At 40.9% G+C, this 18,646-nt stretch overlaps 1 protein-coding gene across 1 annotated transcript; it reads right to left on the reverse strand.

Moving 5' to 3' along the window:
* Window positions 1-13,093: 13,093 nt before the first annotated feature.
* LOC137259694 (uncharacterized) lies at window positions 13,094-16,863 on the reverse strand. The gene is made up of 4 exons (XM_067797288.1): window positions 16,804-16,863; window positions 15,190-15,585; window positions 14,169-14,280; window positions 13,094-13,334 (listed from the first exon to the last, which is right to left on the reverse strand). Exons 1-4 carry the CDS (start codon window positions 16,853-16,855, stop codon window positions 13,094-13,096), a joined length of 801 nt encoding a protein of 266 aa, XP_067653389.1. The 5' UTR covers window positions 16,856-16,863.
* Window positions 16,864-18,646: the final 1,783 nt, after the last annotated feature.

Genomic DNA, 18,646 nt, shown 5'->3' on the forward strand with positions numbered 1-18,646 from the left:
ACATAATACGAATGAACAAAGGTCAAGATATAAGCAATACAGGCAATATAAAAGGATTCTCAAACCAGAAAAAACATTCGTGACTTTGTTAAAAAATAAAATACTTACAAATATTGTTACTAGGATGAGAGCGGAAATTTAAAATAGAAGGGACAGTGGTTTGGAGTGCGTGTCTTAAATTTGCTCCACATGTAATAAAGGAACAACGGATGAATTACAATTTCTACTGTAATCCAATTAATTTATGAATTTCAATTTATGTAAAAGGTGTAATTTCAATTCATGTGAATGGTATAGTAATCTTAGAAAATTATATTTACCACAAATATTCAACGTCCATACGTTTATATATTATATCAATTGTCCTCCTCGACACCAGTCCTATTGAATCAATCAATAAAATAATGTTAGTAATTATTAGTGTTTCAGTTTGTGGTAAAAAATACCTTATATGTTATCTTCGTATATGGGCCAAATGCCTTCACTTGAGTAACACATTCACATACAATCATTGTCGTAATAGCGCCGCCATATGGCTGGAATATTCCCGAATGCGGCGTTAAACTAAACTCACTCACTCACGTGATGGTCTACTTATCCCGAATACCTACAGAAGAAGAAAAAACCTACCGACAGATCGCTCCTCCCACCTCTCGTCAGATCCACGTCTTTGCCATTTATCAGTTTTCTACGAACTTCACCACAACTACCCGTGACAGTCAGCACCAAGTCAGTTTTCGATCCCTGTGTTCCAGTTTTTCCAGTGTACATGATTAACCTGTACTCTGATCCTGGTTTTGTTCATTTGGAAATACAATTTAGGTATAGCGGTAAGCTGGTATGGTTAAAAATGATCAAATAGCGAGTTTCCGTCTCCTAATCTATCAGTCTTTAGTAAAAACGGGAGACAGGATGTCATAATGTCAGTGATAAGACTGTATAAGACGTCCATTATGTTCCCAGGAAGGGAGACAAATCACGATTGATTGTCCTTTAGCTACATTGTCTTTGGGAACTATTTGGCTACTTGGGATGCTCGTCAGCGCCCTCTGGATACAGATTCCTTGAAGAATGGCAAGAGCAGCCGTGGAAGCCCCCGAAAACACATATACTTAACCCCGAGCTTAAGTAAAGTTGGGCTCAGTATGATTCGTTGCACTCATCTACTGATTCTAAAACACGAGGTTGGTTTCGGTAACCTTTGAGCGACCTATGGCCATCTACTGATCTCAAGAAAGCACAAAGGTTCGTATATTTTTTTCCAGGTCTCTTCACAAGCTACGCGATATCTTGGGAAAAATAATCATTTGCTCCCTTTTTTTCCCTCAGTATATTTGTTCTGATCTTGATGCTTGTGTAAGGTGTTGATTCAGAGTTTTGAGTGGGACGTAAGGAACTTTTCCGCGAATACACGACAAAGAAAGTTTGGATGTTTTATTCTTCTCTTTCCGTTTCAAATAAGACCTAACGCTTCCGGCGTGTGAAGTGCAATCGCCATTACCACCTCAAACGTCCAGGACAAGAAACATGATAGTCTAACATCAGTGCAGGATACACCCACAAACTACATCGACATAGCGATAATATGAGACAGGATAGGTCCACATATCAATAGAACAAACCAGCCTCCACCATATACAAAATACTGTTAGCAAACTGGATCAGTCTGGGAAAAACCCAATAAACACAATACCAAGGACATGAAATTCTCACGCCTACAATTTGCTAGAAAAAACAACTAGTGGGAGTTTACCTGGAGTCATCAGCAAAACGTGATGTTTTCAAACTATTTTACCTCACACATAAATGTCGTTTTCTGATTGGCTAAGCCAACACCCTGCTTACAAGAGACATTTTCCACGTTACCCGCTGGGAATGCCGAACTGCGGGACGTTATTTGGTACTTCGTGTTAGTAGGGTTGTTGGTGGTATTGGCTGCTCGTCTAACTCTGGTACTCCTTATAATTATCTGATACCCGCATTTCGAACAGTTCAAAATTAAATTTCAGGAGTTCGGTAAGATAAAGACGTTGTTCACTGGTGTCTCCAGGTCCATGGTTTGATGTAGCCTCTATGCTTGCTTCGGGCTTTATGACTAGGTGACAGCTCTTCTATTATTTTTGATTTACCAGCCAGGAACATTTCATTACACCCCGATGGGAATGACGAACTCATTTGGTACTTCGTGGTGATAATTCATTTTCAAGAAAAACACTGAATCACATATGATGGACGGAAATTGCCAATGTGTTGCATCGATGCAAAGGAGAAAACTCTAAATCTGTTTTTCTTGTCTGCAAACTCTAGGGATGGCCACGAGAAATTTGTATCCATGCTTCAAGCAATTCGAAATTAACATTGAGGTGACCAGTGAACTACTACCTATATATCACGAGCACGACCATGTGAAACATTGTACTTACTTCCGCAGTTATCCTTGCAGAGGCATTTTCCTCTCAGTCTAGCAGCGTTGTGGTCTAGGGCAATGTTCACAGCTTCAAGAGAATTGGGTGTAAGCAAATATCAGAGGAGACACCAGTTGGGCGAAGTATCGTTGGTCAGAATTTGACACTGTCGGCATACATTTTCATCAAATGCGAAGAAATATATAGAACTGAGATACTTGCCAATTTGCAAATTGGATTTGTTAATATGAGCAGGACAGAACTATTTGTTATGTAGAGAATCAAACAAACTGTTTTTTGGTTTAACAGTGCACTGAAAATGATCCTGTCTGGACCAGCAGCAGCAGGTCAGCAGCATGACTATGGAGATACGCAACTAAGATACGATGACATGTGTCAACCAAGTCAGCGAGCCTCACCACCCGATACTATTTACGAGGGCTGAGGAGTTACCTCCAATTTATTGTTTGTTTTTGTTTTGTTTTTTGTTTGTTTTGCTTTCTTTTTTTTCTTCCGGTTTGTTAGGTTGGTTGCTGCAAGCTATGAGGTGGCGTGGCTTTTGCTAGTATTCTCTGGAACTGTGCAATAAGTATATAACAGATTGTTCTTGGGATATACGGGGAACTACTTTGAATTCACGCTGATTTGTCTGCTAAAATGGACCTTTCAAGAGGCCCCGTCTGCATGGAATTGTCAACACCCGTCAACAATATTCTATCAGTGTATCTGTATACTTAAGATGTCAGTGCTTTGGTCAGTTAATATTTTAGATTTGTGACCCAGTGTTTCACATTTATGATTCAATAGTATTGCATTAGAATTCTGCACAGTCATTCGTTGTGACCTTGTGTATTCAACATACAGTTGAGTATATAAACATATTATGATTGTCCTGGTTCAGAGGGGACTCACAAGCCTTTTATCACTACAATTTCTTAACATAGAGACCCGGCAGAGTGACATTGTGTTGCTTTGAATTTGTATATGTGAGCAGAACAACCACTTCTTTATCTGGTCAGTCAAACATGTCTGTCTATTTAGTTTTCTTAGTTTGAGGTCTTCCAGTTTCTGTGATAATAAGGCATTTACTCTGTCACAATCCATACAGACACCGGATCATCTGGTACAAAAGCTGGGATCAAACCGCTATCCAGAATGGAGGAGCAGATAGGAGGAAAAGAGTAAAGGATGTTCAATCCAGGTGTTGGTGGTTACTACTGATACAGACATTGTCTTCGGTTATTATATGTTGATGATTTCTAAAGGATTGTATGCTACACACTTGAACATAACCACACGTGTTAACGTCATACAGCCATAACTATCGGCACTACAACATGAGAAAATGTTTGTGCGCGTTTTGCTTCTAGAAATAATTCTCAATTTTCTGTTCTTTCTGCGTTTAGATTTTATAATACATTTTTGATGACCAATTTATCCAGATTAAGTGTGGTCTGAGTTCCGTTGCTATGACAAAAAATAACATATTGACATATTAAAACATACGAGAGGTTGCGACACGTTTATCTGTGTGTATACCTACCTCGACCTTACAAGACATGGTACTTACGTTGACAGTTGCCCTTGGCCGTGATTTTGTATGTTGGGACACCTGTGTTCTTGACCCCTGTTCCTCCACCCTCCGCTTCTTGAAAAGAAGTTAGTGTGTATGGAAAGTCAAGCAGACATGCCAGCTATATGTGGAATTCGGGTTCAGAATATTTGCATTGAGCTTACTAAACAGACAGGTACAGACAAGTAACTGTAACTGACGCACACGTCACACATTTTCGTGTCTACTCGTGTATTCGACTATTTCCACCAAAGTATCGACTTCGGTGTCCAATGCTACATGCAGCTAACTCCTTAGTCTCATCGTCCATTACGATGAGTGAGTATAGTTTTACGCCGTACCCAGCAATATTCCTGCATAGCGGCGGTCTGCTCATAATCAAATCCGGACTAGGCAATCCTGTGATCATCAGCATGGACATAGTACTACCCCATTGCGATAAGCTGACATGAGTGTGAGCGTGGTCAGTGAGTCTGACCGGTCCATCCCAATGGTTACCTCTTACGACAAATCTAACCTGGATCTTCACGGGTTCCACATGTCCACTAACTCCTCCATCAGTTGTTTTAAGGGCATATAAATGTCAATGCACCACAAGCATCATAATCCCACAAACAAACATTAACTAACACAAGCAAACACCCACACTAGCACACACACACTCACTCACACACTGCACACACACACAGATACTATTTCATACAGTTAATATAGAAACCTTAAACTGACTAACAAGACCCGGGTAGACTAGGCCTTCAGTAATCCATGCTTGAAATGATAGGTGACTGGTCATGTAGTATGTGGCGATTATCTCTTAGGTCTTGGTCTTGGTTGATACATGTCCTCGGTTCCCACATTGATCTATGCTCATGCTGTTGATCACTGGAATATTGCTGAGAGCGGCGTAAAACTAAACTCACTCACTCACCAAGACATCACGATTCTTACTTTTGCATATCTTCTTGCAGATGTGTTTGTACATCGGGCTAACCCTTCTTATGGCTACTGTTCCGTCGGCGTCTCCGCTGTCACAAAGAATTTGGAGTGTCAGTAGATACTTGACAATTGCACATGGGATACTGGGCTAGCATACTGTCAACGCTTGTGCATTTGTAGGAACCTAAGTAGATATGGTAATGAATTTGCTTGCTTTGTGCTGAATGTAATTGGTCATCTGAGCAGGGTAAGACCTTTTTTATCATATGCGTAATGTCGACAGTGAAATAATCAATGTGTGATCTGTTGATTCAGAAGCACGTGTGCACTCTTGTTACTTTTCGTACATAGGAAGTGAATGTACCTTTCAGTTTACATCCATATGACCCGGCACAAAAGAGATTGGCTGATGTTTTGGCTAATCCGGTTTGTCTGCGCAAAATAAGTATTTATCACATGCACAATAAACAAGATCTTTTATTTGCTCCCCTGTCTCTCCTACAAAGAATTGAAGATCCAACTTCCCAAGCACAAAAGAAATTAGTGCATCTCTCTGTTACACTGGGTATTCACATGACCCGTTAATTCTTCGTATGTCCTCATGTGAACAAGAATGACATAACACAACTACGAAAACAAATAAACCAACCTTAACAAACCAAAACAGCAAAACGGAAAAAAAAACCTACCTTGTTCACCACCTCCGTAACCTTCACAGTGTTTGATTTGTCTGATGTATGCGAAATGCCAACACATGCCATTTGTGTGACAGGTCCGGGCACATGAAATCAGGTTCTTGTCAACAACGGAGAATATCCGTTTAGTCTTTTGCTGTTTGTTGTTGGAATCCAGTTTTCTACATGCGAATAAAGAAGTATCAACAGCGCTACTTAGAGTGTAAACCGTCCGGAAGACGCACCAGCAACAAATAATCCCAGCAAGGTTAACTTTAACCTTCATCCTGACAAAGGATGGAATCCTCTCTCTGTGTGTAGCTACTACTGACTTTCCACTCAAACCAAGGCATCAACGCACAGTGTGGTTATCTGTGTTGGGATGAATCCTTTCAACCGATAATTGTCGTAAAAACGGAATTTCAGTGCTTTTTGTCGTTAATTTGGTTGATGGCATACCACATGATGTACAACAACAATAAAAAACGAAACAACTCCTGTGATGTCAGCCATTCAACTGCCTAGTCCTTTGTCCTTCACAATGTCATGTGGATCTGATGTGGAGTTCAACAACGTTACAGGTACAAAACATCAGCAACCCTAAAATAGTCACAGAACGCAAGGTGATGAATATCCTAGCCAAATGACATCTGATTACGTTAATGCCCGAGTGGAACAGCCACGAACACGACATTTGGATCACAGCAAAGATAGATGAACTTTACAGGAACACTAATTCATCTTAAATGAGTCCTTTCCCACTGTCCGCTCATTATAGGCAAACAGACATACAGAATTCATTATGTATTTACATTTCACGACCTTCTGTGTGAAAGACGATGTTGGTAAGGCGGGGCATTTGTTTCAGTGGCATTCTGGAAGTTGGTGGTAGAGAGATGACACAATTTCATGCATGATCAGCTTATTTATATTTACCAATAGCGATGTTTCTGATTAACGCGCTTCAAAATCTTACAAGAATCTATACCGAAACATTGCAAAAGGAGTGCCTGATCATCCATGAAGTTTGGTCATCTAAAGGGCAGGACATGCTGACCCCTTTGGCGAACATAAGTTGCTGCCACTTGTTCCAGTAATTTATTCATGTGAATTTGATACAGCTGGATTTACACCATTCTTCGGTTTTAAGGACAAAGCTTATAGTTGACAGTACTTGTAAATAGTTTTGGTAGAGTCTTTCCTCGGTTTGCTTATTGGCTTTATATGTGTATATTTGGTTTGACACTTATACAAGGGGCGGTGTGGTAGCCCAGTCGTTAAGGCGTTCCCTCGTCACGCCGAAGACCTGAGTTTGATTCCCCACGTAGGTGAAGCCGTCATATTCCTGGAATATTGCGAAATGCGGCGTAAAATCAAACTCACTGACTTTTACCAAGGCCTTTGAAAAAAAATAATGTTATAATGCTTATTTTTTTCGGTTATGGTATTTAAAGTGTTTTTGCCTGTGGTAAAAAAACTGCAGACGGGTCGGGTAGGGCATCCAGACTGAACCCGCAGAATATCTGTTCGACTTTCAGAAATACAACAAAAAAATAATGAAAAATAAAAAATAAACAAAATATAGTTGTCCCTGCCATCACCAATCTTCACGAAGAAACATTCAAGCTTAACTAAAACACGAACGCACGCAATCAGTAGACAGCCGCTGGACTCATTACATTAAACAAAAAACTATTGAATTCATGATTTTTTAAAGGAAAGGAGAACGTGGCAGTTTAATGATTCGTATAACATAGGTACGGACACGATATTTCATTGACCCACATTCTGTAGATGGCCATGCGACCAATCCATGAATATCAGATAGACCTACTAACATCAGGTTTCCTTTGTACATTTCATAAAAAGTGATTTCCATAATGTTTTTATTTCATATACTGCTGTGTGCCTTTCCCTACTAACCCGTTCGGTGCTCCGTTTGGCCTGGCCCAGCCTGAAACTGTTAGGTGCATATTGGATGCGCAATGAATGTTATAAAAGTTACTGTTTTCGATCATAGACCGTTAACCAGTTGAACATTCACCTTTGTCACATATTCATTGTGGTGTTTCAACATCCCCCACCTTGCCAATCTGCGCTTTATCTGAAGACATGATTATATGGTGATATTCTAGACTAACACTCAAGCTACAACCGAAATGATAAAAATGTAGGATTCTAAAGAGCCAGTCCAGGATGAAACGAATAGCGACATGTGATCTCTAGCGTATGAACATTAGAACTACTTTAAACAGTTGACCAGCTGATAATAAGTACATGCAAATACAATGAAGTGAAATGTAAACAGTGGGGTAGTTGGTCAGTTACATGCGAATATGGTATAGTCCGTTCAGCTCAAAAGCGGCGAGAGGTGGTGTGGTCTAGTGGTTAAAGCGTCCGCCTTTCACGCCCACACCAAGACTTTGGTGGGTTTGCTACTATATATATCTTGTGACCCATTGACTTTGATTTTGTTTCTCTTGAATTGTATTTGTATGTATGTATGTATGTATGTATGTATGTATGTATGTATGTATGTATGTATGTATGTATGTATGTATGTATGTATGTATGTCTATGTCTGTGTATGTCTGTGTGTCTGTGTATGTATGTGTGTTTGTGTATGTATGTATGTATGTATGTATGTATGTATGTATGTGTCTATGTCTGTGTCTGTGTATGTATGTGTCTGTATCTATGTCTGTGTCTATGTGTGTGTCTATGTGTGTGTCTATGTCTGTGTCTGCGTATGTTTGTGTGTGTGTGTGTGTGTTTATGACATCACGCCACAATCTATTTAGCACTGGGATTAAAAGTAGTTTTCCTCAAGTATCCGAATCCTTACCAGCGTTTTACCATTGAAGGTCGTCGTTAAGAGGAACCCATGAAGAATGAGACGATTAACGAGATCGGTTGGTTGTTCTCGCTTCTCGGTTGACACATGTCATCGGTTCCCATTTGCGCAGATCGGTGTTCATGCTGATGATCACGAAATGGTCTGGTCTAAATCTAGACTTGATTATTTACAGACCGCTGACGTATAGCTGGAATACTAATGAGTGCGGCCTAAAACTAAACTCACTCACGTGCGTTTTCACTGGTTGGTCGTATTAGGGTCTTTCTTGGTCTTTTACATGTCACTTATGTGCTGGTGACGAATGACCTCAGATGAGAAGGTTCCTCGACTGCAGATGAGATTCTCGTATGTCTAGCAGTGATTACACAGGCTAAGTGCACTTTTCAAGTCAAGACATTGATTACACAACAGTCTCGCTTTTGCGCAACTTTGTACGATAACCAGTCAATAATTTTGAGACTAACTGCGTATATAATCAGTGTTATTTGATACATCTAATCACGTGTATATTCCAAAACTATGTTGTGATCATTCTAATTACTGCAAACACCTCGTGCAGCGTGCTCTGACAAAGGGAAATCTCAAAACGAGGCATGCCCGCCAGAAGTATGGACCTGATTTTGAATCAGTCGCATTGTACGTTATTAAAGTTAACTTTAACTTTAACAGCGCACAGAACACACATGAAGTGAATTCAGTGAACCAGATGATCTGTGATTCATATGATCTCTTCATATCAATCTGTAAGTACCATTTAGTTACGAAACAAGGAATTGGCATTTTGTTACTGGAGTGTTACTATAGTGGTTTGTAGTGTCTCTCTTCACTTTCACAGGAGAATATTCGGAACGGCTGAATAGTAGGTTGTTGTGTGAATTGGTTGATGAGACTCATGTTTCGGTCTGTAGACGTGACCCTTGTAACATTCCTTGGAGAAACAATGCAGTAAAAACGGGACCAGCTTAGTAAGTCAAAATGCAGGAATTGCAATAACGAAATCTAATTACATGTAATTAAATGTAATTAAAACGTACGTGTAAACGGGGCTCGAATGCAGCTGGAAATGATTGAAAGTCTTATTGACGTTCTGTTAAGCAGGAAACAGTTTATACATCCGTCCTATAAAGTATTTATACTTTTGAAGAAGAGGAAATGTTGTCAACACTCCAAGGTGTGAATGTTTAATTATACATCCGTACACATCAATTGTCAAAAATGAACGGCAGTGTTGTGTATGTAAATACTGATGAGTTTTATGTTTGGTTGAATTCATGTGTCAATAATCTTCGGATTGATTTCTAGAGGAAATAAAGAATCTCTGTCTGTCTCTCTCTGTGTCTCTCTGTCTCCCACTCTCTAAATCTCTGTCTGTCTCTCTCTCTTTGTCTCTCCCAGTGTCTCTCTCTGTCCCTCTCCCTTTCTTTGTGTCTTTTTGTCTGTCTCTGTCTCTATCTCATTGTGTACTCCCAGGTCTGTCTCTTTGACTGTGTCTCTTTGTCTCTCTCTCTCTCTGTCTCTCGCTCTTTCTCTCTCTCTCTCCCTCTCTGTCTCTCTGTCTCGCTTTGTCTCTGCTGTGCCTGTTTCTCTGCATCTCTCTCTCCTTAAGTCTCTCTGTCTCTCTTTGTCTCCCTCTCCCCTCCTGTCTCTCTGTCTCTCTCTGCCTCTCCCTAAGGCTCTCTGTCTTTCTCTGTCTCTCCCTTAGTCTCTCTGTGTGTCTCTCTCTTTCTCTCTCCCCTTCCGTTTCCATCTCTGTCTATCTCTCTGTCTCTCTTTGTCTCTGCTCCGCCTGTTTCTCTGTATCTCTATGTCTGTCTATCTCTCTGTTTGTCTCTCTTTGTCTCTGCTCCGCCTGTTTCTCTGTATCTCTATGTCTGTCTCTCCCTCCCTCCCCTCCATCTCTCTCTGCCTGTCTCTTTGTCTCTCTTTGTATCCGCTGTTTCCCTATATCTGTCTCTCTCTGTCCCTCCCTAAGTCCCTCTTTCTGTATTTCTCTGTCTCTCTATGTCTCTCTCTGTGTCCCTCTCACCCTGTCAGCCTCTCCCTCTCTCTCATTCTCTCTCTCTCTCTCTCTTGCTCTCTCATAGACAGCGACGAGACTGAAACCAAGAGCACCACCAAATGCAATTCCTAATGCCTATCATTGTTCATGTAAGGACATATCAGTTCTTGGACCAGCTGCAGGGTGTAGTCAAAGATTCTAACGCCGATGCACGTATGTAAACATAGAACAAGGCGTATAAAACAAAGGGATCAAGTTGTAAATTTGTCACTGAAACAACCAACGGTGTCTCCATGATCAGCGATTTCCCCAACAGTTTCAACTTCCCCGCAAGATGGCAATCAAGAGGTAGGCTCAGCGTATGTTATCTAAAGAACCAGGAGACTTCCTTCCTTGTCAGTTTACTTATTATCTTTAGACAACATCAGTGTCAGCCTTAGCAGGATGTGAAAACCATGTTTGGTGTCCATCGCTGAGGTATTGCTTGAATGTTGCTAAAGTCGACGTAAAACCATATTCACTCACACATTTGCAGAAGTGAGTGAATGAGTTTAGGTTTACTGCGCAGGAATATCTGTAAATAATCACGAGACGGTCTGTAAATAATCTAGTCTGGGCTAGACAATCCAGTGATCAACATTATGGGTATCGACCTGCGCAACTGTAAACCGATGACACGTGTCAACCAAGTCTTCGGGCCTGACCACCCAGTCCCGTTAGTCGCCTGTTACGAATAAGCAAGTTGAACACGGTATTGAAACTTGAGAATAAGGTACAACATCCTCACTAACAGGACAAAACCACTTGTCAATATCGATTAAAGTCGGAAGTATTGAGGCCGAAACAAAGAACCTGAAATGAGCTGAGAGACGACCAGGCGTTATTTGACTGGTTCACGGCGTACATGATACGACACTATAAAAGTGGAAGGTTTTAAAATCAAACATAGTCGCCTGTTCTATCCCGGACCTTCGGGTTCATGTTCAGCGGGAGGTAAGTATTGAATATTGCGACATGATTTGTGTCTATTCTTGTTTGTTGTTTAAAGCCGTGCCCAGCCGTGCCCAGCTTTATGGTGAGAAGAATAAAGTGTAGTGATCAACATCATGAGCATCGATTACATAACTGGGAGACTATGGAACGTGACAACAATGAGAACAGGAAGGCCTGATATAAAATTGCTTTTTCCCGGAGTATTAAGGAAATTTATTTTTCTGTCTAAACGAAATATGTATGTACTATTTTGGAATGCTTATTGTTTACACCGCATCAAGCTATAATCCAACAATAATATAGCGAGTGGGCGAGTTTAAGTTTACACCGCACGCAGTTGTAAAATCTGCGCATATTCAAGTTCGATCCAGATAATCCCGTGATCGAAGTCATGAGCATCAGCCAGCTACATAGCCATCCGCCGGGGTTTGCGTTATAATCTTCAACGCATTGCCTCCTCATCTTCACTTGATGCGGAAAAGCAGCCACATATGGAGTGAATGTGGTTTTACGCCGCTGTGAGCAACATTCCAACCACAACAGAGATCGCCAAGAATGGGCTTCACATATTTTATCTATGGTAGGAATCGAACGCGGGTCTTCAGCGCGACGAGCGGACGTCGCCCCTATTGTATAACACCAAGACGTTGCAGGAAACAAGGTTTAGTTACAACGCAAGATTTAATTCACTGGTTATGAGCTTTCATCCAAACATTTTCCTGTTACTCTAAGTTCACAATTGAGATTAAGATTAAACATGTGGCAAAACTAAACAATTCTCTTACCTGAAAATGCTTAGTCAGCGACAATGAAGCCACACGTGTTAGAACAGGTGCTGAAACCTTGACCGACAAGCAAGGTATTTGGAGAAGGGGAACCTGGCCATTATGGAATTTCTGGCGGTTTCGTGGCCTGTCCTAAATACATGATCGCACGAGGAACACTAGCCTTTAATCAAATGAACGTTCTTACATCAAGCAAACAAACAAAACAAAACAAAACAAAAAATGCAGACCAAAACAACAAGAACAAAATGTATACTCATAACGAGCACACATTTGGAATACTGAAAATGTGAGCATGCTGATATTGTGGACAATAAGTGAGTGAGTGAGGGACTTTAGTTCTACGCCACTTTTAGCATTATTTGAACAATATTGCAGTCGGTGACTCCAGGATGAAGACAGTGTGGTCACAGGACTAGAACCCGGGTCTCTGGCGTGACGAGCGAACAAGGCTAAATCGTCACCGCCATTATTTATGTAATGATCAAGCTGTAGTGGATATAGCGTATGTCACAAATCAGCTATAGTTCAGCAACTTTGATCTCTGAGAGTTCTTTAACTCCAGAGAGAAAGAGAGTTTGTTCAAACTTTCCGCCGTTCACCCAGCAGAAAATGGGTACCCGGTGGGATAACCACATGACTATAATCTTCTAGTGCCATTCATCAGATTGGGTTGTGGGGGGTAATAATGCTGTGTTGCGCTGTATTTACTTAGTACCCTCATTATTGATATACATGTAAATAGAGCATGAAATAGCGGTTGCATAGTTGCAGATATATAGCGATGTGAATGCAAATGTGCAAACTCAAGCTGGTATCCTACTGTGAATACACCGATATATCAAACTGCAGGATAGCATGGAGACTCCCCTTAGTAATCATGTGATAATTTGGAATATGTGTTGCAAAGAACAACAGGGAATCCCCCTTTGCGCTCAACAGCAACGTTGTAAACGTCATCTGCAAAAGTAGCGGCTCCATTTGCACCGCCGCAGTTGCTACCAGCTGACTCCCCACTCATGACGATGTCTGTCAGTGGTATGTCCGTATACCATTCCAGCTCACCACCAGAGGGATCCTCAACCTTGACAACGTTCTTTGTCTTGGGTACACTGTCAAGTAAGAACACTAATGACTAACAGTTTATATTTAAAAGGACAACAATGGTAGTTAAATACTTGATTAAGAATATTGGTAATTTGGTAATTTCGAAACTGGGGAATGATTGATCGGCACTCAAAGACAAGTACCACGGGCATTCATAGGCTAAACAAAGAAATATAGGCAAGGCGCACACGCCCACGCACACGCACACATACATGTATATATGTCAACGCATATAGGCTGACTAGACTAATTGGTAAAACGTTCGCTTGCCTCCTCGAAGAACAGGGTTCGATTCCCCACGTGCACAATGCATGTAGCTTATTTCTGGTGTCGCTCCGTCGTAATATTGCAATAAACACATTCTCCCATAGAGGGAAATAGTTGTTGTCGAAGTCTCAGACAGGAGTGAGTGTATCATTTTAAGGAAAAGTCCGAGTGTTCACATGATTTGGGCTAAAACGGGTTTGGCAAGCCCTGAATACTATCCAAATATAAACCTTTGCAACCTGTCGGTTTTACACCAAACAAATGGCTAGCTACGCGCCTGTCTAGGACTTCATAGGTGGGTTGATGCAGTGATAAATTAGCGGAAAACACGGTCACATACTAACCGGGGACACAGTCACATATTAACTGGTGACACAGTCACATATTAACTAGCGGCACAGTGGTGTTAGAGACAGGAATATACTGTTACAAACTGACCAGGCGTGACTGCTGAGATATCGAGGCCAAAAAACTCAAAACAATCATGAGTGCAGCGTTCAAAAACAAGTAAACAAACACTGATCATTTCTGGCATACCTGACTCCAGTTCAGTGCGTGGCTAATTGACCCACCTGTTCTTCCTAGAGCGTTGACAGCACTTGCAGCACACTATCAGGTTGATGGTCAAACTGAGAGCTGCAGTCACGGACAGGCCCACATACAGTCCCAATCTAACAGGGTGGCCTGAAAAAGAACCAGCTGAATTAAAGAAACGTTACAGTATTTCTCAAAGAAGATTTCTGAACTTCACACGTATTAATATTATCGGACACAGTAAAGTAGTAGTAGTAGTAAAGCTGACACTTAGAAAAGTGAAACTGCACACCACATTTTTTCACAGTGCATGATGTAGCGTGCGACAAGGCCGTATATCCAGTTTAGTTTTACTGGTGTCCGCCCGGGAAAGCCACAATGAAAAGAAAAGATTTGCCCATGTATCAACTGAATGAGAACCATTATACATTATCACCTCACTACCGACTTCCCAGCAGTGTCTTTATCACCTTTATAAACGCCTATATACATCATTCCCTACTGGCTGCCCATCAACATCCTAATCGCTTATGTATACAAACATGTACATCTTGTACCGTCTTCCAACCAACCTACTTAATCCTGTATACCATCTGTGTTGCCAACCTCTGCGATTGTACAAACAACTCATTTTCGCCTTATCTACTGCCCTAAGATCTCATGTAGATATAGCATCCGAAATTACGTCACATGTAACTACTAGGTTGAAAACATTTTCAAGGATTACGACGATCTAAGTACGGTTGTGCGTCGCCGATGACGACACTTAACCACCTAGAAAGATCTTGTGGAAATATAAAGGAGCTTTTACAAGAAGAAATATACCTGCTGAAATCATCTACTTACACACACACACACACACACACACACACACACACACACACAGACACACACACACACACACAGTCACATGTGTGTGCCCCCCTTAGATTGGATTTGTCACTATATTTAGTGCATACCACCATATTAAGTACATTTTTCGATAGAAAGATCAGCAAGGTCTGAACGACAGACCTATGTCTGCAGACTTAAGGATGGTGCGGTTGAGATTATACCTACCCAACTTATCATTACATGTCCCCTTCAACCTGTTGCAAGTCTTACTTCCACTGGAACTGTTCTTGTAGCCAGTCCCGTAGTAGGAGTCCACACATCCAGACACACAGGTTGACCCCAGCTGACAATATCCTCCATCACAACCCCCTGGACATGCTGTACAACCACCCTCTGGATTGTCACAGGGTATGTTGCACCCGGTGCCTTGATATCCAGGGACACATCCGTAGGTGCAGTTATCGTTTCCATTCGAAGAGAGCACACACGTGTTATTCCTGCAGTTCACGCTGCAGTTAGACTTACACTGTCGATCATAATACCCAGTGTCACAGTCAGTGATGCAGTCCCCTGTCTCTCTGTCACAGTCTGAACAGTGATGGGTGCGATGACATCGGACGGCTGAAAGGTTATATGAAATATGTTATTTGAATTTTGACAGATTTGAATTTGAATTACAGCCAAACTCACAAGAGTGAAGTCTCGCCTTGATGGCGCATTCCTATCTCAAATTTCAGCCTCGTCACAAGATTACTTTTTGAGTCATCAAAGCATGGAAGGACTTTGTGATGATATTAATAATAATTAATTAATATTAAGGATTTAACATTGATACACACTCATAATCTGTGAATAATCGACGTGTCTTTAGATTAAAAACAAAACAAAACACATAGCTGATGTTCTGTGAAGAATTGCAAGGTACTTGTTTTGTTACCAACAACATACAGTGTTGAAGATCTAGTAACTGAGGACATCCTAGTCAAAAACTATTCTAGCAATTCAGGATGTTAGATGAGATACCTAGCAGGGCCTGCATAATAGTTACATAAAATGTCTGTCAGTCGTGATAATTAAGAAAAGACTGAGTGAGTGAGTTTAGTTTTACGCCGCACTCAGCAGTATTCCAAATATGTGGTGGCGGTCTATAAATAATCGAGTCTGTACCAGACAATCCGGTGATCAGCAGTATGAGCATCGATGTGTGCAATGGGGAACCGATGACATATGTGAACCTGACCACCCGATCCCGTTAGTCGCCTCTTACGATAAGCCTTTAATGACATGCATGGGTTACCGGAGGCCAGTATTCCAGCCAGCGTTCGAGATAATCGGCTGTTAATGTATCAGTTTCAAATATTTGCAGAACCTTATGTCATTATATTTTTCAACTATTTTCCCATATTTATTTTCTCTACAAACGTTCGACAATCATACGGCATGTTACGATAGCTTAGAGCTTCACTTCCTGAGTTTCACTTTCCGTGCATTGCAAAGTCAACAACAGTCTTCAACAAATATAAACGACTCTGTGCGCCATAGGCGTCACTAACTGATTTTGCAGAAATAGTGTAAATCTGACTACAGTGAAGTCTGTTCTTTTTTATTTATTTATTTATTTATTTATTTATTTATTTATTTATTTATTTATTTATTTATTTATTTATTTATTTATTTATTTATTTATTTATTTATTTATTTATTTAATGGTTTGCTTGCAACAAAATGGGCCTGCAGATTTTAATGCTTGCAGGCGGCAGCACGACCCGATGGCCGGGTAAAGTATTGCAAACGCTGATTCCAGCTCGGAACTTCACGGTTGAATAAAAAGATACTTACCTTCCGTAGCAAATACCATGCATGCCAGCCATACTATCAAAGAGGCTGCCATTACGTTGACTGAAACTAAAATGAAAGAACAATTATGTGACTATCCATGTTATTATGTGGCTGAGCTCCATTCTCGGTATATTATGAACAATTTGAACGCATTAAAGACAAGCGTGTACTTACAGTATTCAACAAGACAAGGCAAGAATCATCTGTATGTCACAGTGTCAGAGCATGAGTCTTACGATCAACATCCGTCTTTCGATATTACTATTACATAAGTTTCCTGCAGATAATATATCTGTGCATCGAACTTCTGGCAAAGATTTGATTGGTTCATTGGTGGGGCTGGACATTTCACTCACATTGCGATATGCTGCAACGATCTAAGAGATACGTTGTATATGTATTGCAGTACATATTGTTATATGCTGACTGGACGTTTTATGCTTCAGGTCACAGACTCACAGCAGCTGTCTACATCATCCTTTTGTTGCTCTTACACCACAGTCCCCGTCACCATTATGTATAGCTGGATGCCAGCTGTTTGCAGATAAAAAAGACGATATAGAACCTTCATGTGGAATGTTTAATTGAAGTATTCCAACAGCGTGAAGTGCTGGTGCCAACTGTTGTAGAATCGGCGTTTCTGGAAGTCTGAGGATCTCGAAGGTCAAGACAGAACCTGAATGTTGTTAGCCTGCAAGTAATCTGCTGCCGCGAGACGTGATGTATATGGCCGGGGGTTATGATACTGAAAAATAACTTTGGCGTTCTGCATGATCTCTTGGACGAGAGGTCTCGTTGGTATACCTCTGAACCGTTGACTTGAACACGGAGACAGCCCCCGTGTGCGAGATTTCCGCCCACATCATAAAGAAACATCCAGAGTACAGCATCGTAGACGACGTAAACTGGCGTCCTGGCTCTGCCTCCTAGTGGCCGCTCTGCCTGATCTGGGTCGGTCACTTGTTGGTCCTTGATTTTGATACCGGTACCACAGTCTTGCTTTGGTGCTGGGAAACACAGTGAACAGTCTGACTACTGCAGAACCGGCTTCCAATCTCCCGATAGCGTTGCTTTTCGTTGCCTTATTGAGCCGTGGCATTTCTCGTTTTCTTCAGCAAACGTAAGCATGTTTCACATGCAGTTCTGTAGTGTGCTTGCGTAATATTGTTAGCATGTGAGTGCGTTCTGGTCAGTTTTGCACATTGATCTCTCTGAACAATTTTCAACGAATTTTCCAAATTTTGGATCCGATAACACTATGTTTCTCAAAACTAAACATACAAAAAATCCAATATCATGTGCAGAACAATTTCAGAATGCGTTTTAATCCGATTTGCTCAAGTTTTCTTTTTGGGGTCAGTATATTATTTCACGTGTCATTATGCAAATCGTGAACATATGACGTTTTTCACGCAAATCGATGGCAGGTAAGATATATTTAGCATAAAAATATTTTCTGTGCATCAATAATTACAAAAGCAGTAGGTAACTTACATTATGTTGTATGTTTGTAAACAACACCGCAACAGCACACGACTCCGAGAGGTCTAGTGATTCGTGGTTTAGCTTCCTCCTTTCAACATTACATGTAGTCTTCCTCCATAACAGAAACTGTTACAATACCACACGAAATCAGCGAAACTGTGTTCAATGAACTTGATATTTATTAACTCTAAAAAGAGTACGCACTAACCATTTTCATCTGTCTTCATTTGAATGTGTTCAAACATTGTAAGTGATTGAGTTTAGTTTCACGCCGCACACAGCAATATTCCAGCTATAAGACGGCGGTCTGTAAGTAATCCAGTCTGGACCAGACAAACCAGAGATCAACAAGATGACC

The sequence above is a fragment of the Haliotis asinina genome, chromosome 13 (assembly GCF_037392515.1).
Source record: "Haliotis asinina isolate JCU_RB_2024 chromosome 13, JCU_Hal_asi_v2, whole genome shotgun sequence".
Classification (NCBI taxonomy): Eukaryota; Metazoa; Mollusca; class Gastropoda; order Lepetellida; family Haliotidae; genus Haliotis; species Haliotis asinina.

Coding starts and splice junctions, on each gene's coding strand:
- LOC137259694 (XM_067797288.1), bottom strand. CDS start 16,855: ATGGCAGCCTCTTTGATAGTATGGCTGGCATGCATGGTATTTGCTACG. Junction 15,586..16,803: donor CATGGTATTTGCTACGGAAG/GTAAGTATCTTT, acceptor ATAACCTTTCAG/CCGTCCGATGTCATCGCACC. Junction 13,335..14,168: donor CAACGCTCTAGGAAGAACAG/GTGGGTCAATTA, acceptor CTTACTTGACAG/TGTACCCAAGACAAAGAACG.